The sequence below is a fragment of the Entamoeba dispar genome, genomic scaffold (assembly GCF_000209125.1).
Source record: "Entamoeba dispar SAW760 scf_1105229461753 genomic scaffold, whole genome shotgun sequence".
In the NCBI taxonomy this organism is placed as follows: domain Eukaryota; phylum Evosea; order Mastigamoebida; family Endamoebidae; genus Entamoeba; species Entamoeba dispar.
The window spans coordinates 6,099-8,574 of record NW_001854850.1 but is presented as its reverse complement, the minus strand read 5'-3'; the positions used below and the strand labels follow the sequence as shown (position 1 = coordinate 8,574).

General features: G+C 28.1%; 1 protein-coding gene across 1 annotated transcript in view, besides 5 other annotated features; it reads left to right on the top strand.

Annotated features, from left to right (window-relative positions):
- Window positions 1-156: 156 nt before the first annotated feature.
- Window positions 157-224: a sequence feature (AT_rich).
- Window positions 225-333: 109 nt separating this feature from the next.
- Window positions 334-462: a microsatellite.
- Window positions 463-566: 104 nt separating this feature from the next.
- Window positions 567-618: a sequence feature (AT_rich).
- A 4-nt stretch (window positions 619-622) lies between these two features.
- Window positions 623-2,476, top strand: part of EDI_209690 (uncharacterized protein) — a gene marked incomplete at both ends in the record, with an annotated part of 2,465 nt that continues 611 nt past the window's right edge. Inside the window, 2 exons of the mRNA XM_001733401.1 lie at window positions 623-677; window positions 809-2,476. The exon at window positions 809-2,476 is cut by the window's right edge and continues 611 nt beyond it. Coding sequence (XP_001733453.1) covers window positions 623-677; window positions 809-2,476 — 1,723 coding nt within the window. The remainder of the gene's footprint in view (window positions 678-808) is intronic.
- Window positions 722-754: a sequence feature (AT_rich).
- Window positions 777-804: a sequence feature (AT_rich).

The window sequence follows — 2,476 nt, the reverse complement described above, 5'->3', positions numbered from 1 at the left end:
ATAAAAAGTAATTTGGCATTTACTAACAAACTTGAAATGAATAGAAATCTCTATAAAAATAAGATAAATTAACAAACTAAAAGGAGTAAAAGTAATTCCAGTAGTAATAAATGGATTAATCAATATATAATCATTAAGAATGATAAAAGAATATTGTATTTAATTTAATATGAAATAATGATAAAAGATATAATTATTATCAACATAAAAGATATAATAAAATACTATCGATATTATGGAAGTGAATATAGAGAAGTACTTCATGAACAAATTATTCAATAGAAAATGAATGATATAATCTCATCTGAGTAAAATGAAATAGATAAATTAAGATTTACTGTTTTTTATTTATTAATTTTTATTTAATTTAATATAATATAATTAATTTTTTTATTTTTATTTTTTTAATTTTCTTAAATTAGAATTTATTTTATTTTTTTCTTTTTATAATAATTTTTTTATGGTACAATTTGACGATAGTGTGATAGCATCATGTAGTACGTAGTGGGAAATTTTGGTCCTTTTGGGATATATAACATTTCTATGTTTTATGTTTTATATAACGCTTTTATATATAAATAGATTGTGTTTTATATATCAATATTTTATTTATATTTAGAATATGGAATTCATCTTTTTTTTGACATTTGGGTATATTCTTTTGAGGTGTTCTTTTCGTATTTTGATGTTTTCCATCTTCTTTGATGTATTCAACTTTTTGAATTTAATTTTTATATTTTTTAATCTTAAATAACCATTCAATCAATGTCATTCAGAAAAAATAATATTAAAATTAATAATTATGAAGAAAATCGTCGTCGACACCAAAGACGACGAATTACAATGCAAAAGAAAGACTATGAAGAGTTGGAAAGAAAAGAAACTGACTCTCATAGATCTTCTGGCTTCGAAACGATCGGGGATCGTGTTCGACAACGTAGAGAAGCCAGTGAAAATCGTTTAATTAACGATTTTCTTCGAGAGAGGGAGACTGGACGTCTTGACTTAGAAAAATATCGTCAAAGACGTGAAGAAGCTATTGCCTCTCTTGAAAGAAAAAGAAGAAATACCCGCACTATTGGAGAGTACGGAACTACTTCTATTATTGGTGGTACTGCTGATAATAGAGTAGTTAGCGGAGCTAGTGCTGGTACTACTTCTTTAATAGAAGATCCCCAATTAGACCCCTCTTTTGTCCCTCCTCAAAATCCCCCCTCTGACCCCTCTCAAGAAACCCCTTATGCCCCACCTATTATAGCCCAACCAGCGGATGATACATTATCTGATGCAGAGGTTCAAGCTATTCTAGAGGAAATACTCAATGAAGAGGAATATGTTACATTAGATTTCCTCACTCTAGATAGAATAGAACCTACAGAAAATGAATTGCATCTAATCCGTCTGGCAAGAGAAAATAATACTGATGAAGAAATAGAATTCAGTATTATTAGAAGAAGAGATTTTGGGCTAGAATATACTGCGCAGGTATGGGGTGGTATGCTAGTGGAAACCTATAGAATAAGTCAATTAATTAAACAACATGACTTAATCCCCCTAGTTGAGTTTGTATTTGGTGGTCGACAACGACGATTTATTATTAATTTAGAAAATGTCGAACCACAAGAATTCATTAATAGATGTGTGGGGTTTAATGTTGGTATAGAAGAATTTTGGAGGAGATATGATGATGAAGAAAGTGAATTAAATATTCCACCAGGAAAAATAGTAAAAGAAATCATCATATCAATAGTTAAACCTCAACAAAGAGAAAGAATTGAAGGAGCAATGTTCAATTATTATCTTGATGAACATTGGAAACCATTAAAACATATATTAAAAAAATATCAAATATATGTTCTAGATGAAGTTGCAACAATAGAAAATTGTTTCATTAATGCGTTGCAATATTCTGGTGTACTTACAACAACAGAAATGACCCATTTAAGAACAATCGTAAAGGGGATTTCAGTCACCAAGAAAACACTTCATCAAATAGCTGAAGAGTTTAAACTAGACATTACTCTTCGATATTATAAAGGGGATAAAATTGAAAGCTCGCGTGTCACTTATGGAAAACGTAGAGTTAATTTATTCTTACTACGTTGGAAAAATAATAATCATTATATTATTGATGATGTAGTAGAAGTGACAGGATATTTCATTACACATTATGATGAAATATTAAAATATACAGAAGAAAACAACGAAGATATTAATAAATATTTTAATGTTGTTAAGAAAGAAAGCGGGCGATATAAACATTCTCTCATAAGATATATTCCTGGATATAAATGTATTAAATTATTACATGAGAGAAATGCATTTAAAGAAATAAGAAGAGATAATTTATTAAAAAGAAAATATTATGACTCTTTCTTATTTAATTCATTTTCTGATGAATTAGCAAAATCAGAATCAAGAATAGTAGGGGAAATAAAGAAAAAAGATGTCACAAATACATTATTATTTGCTGACT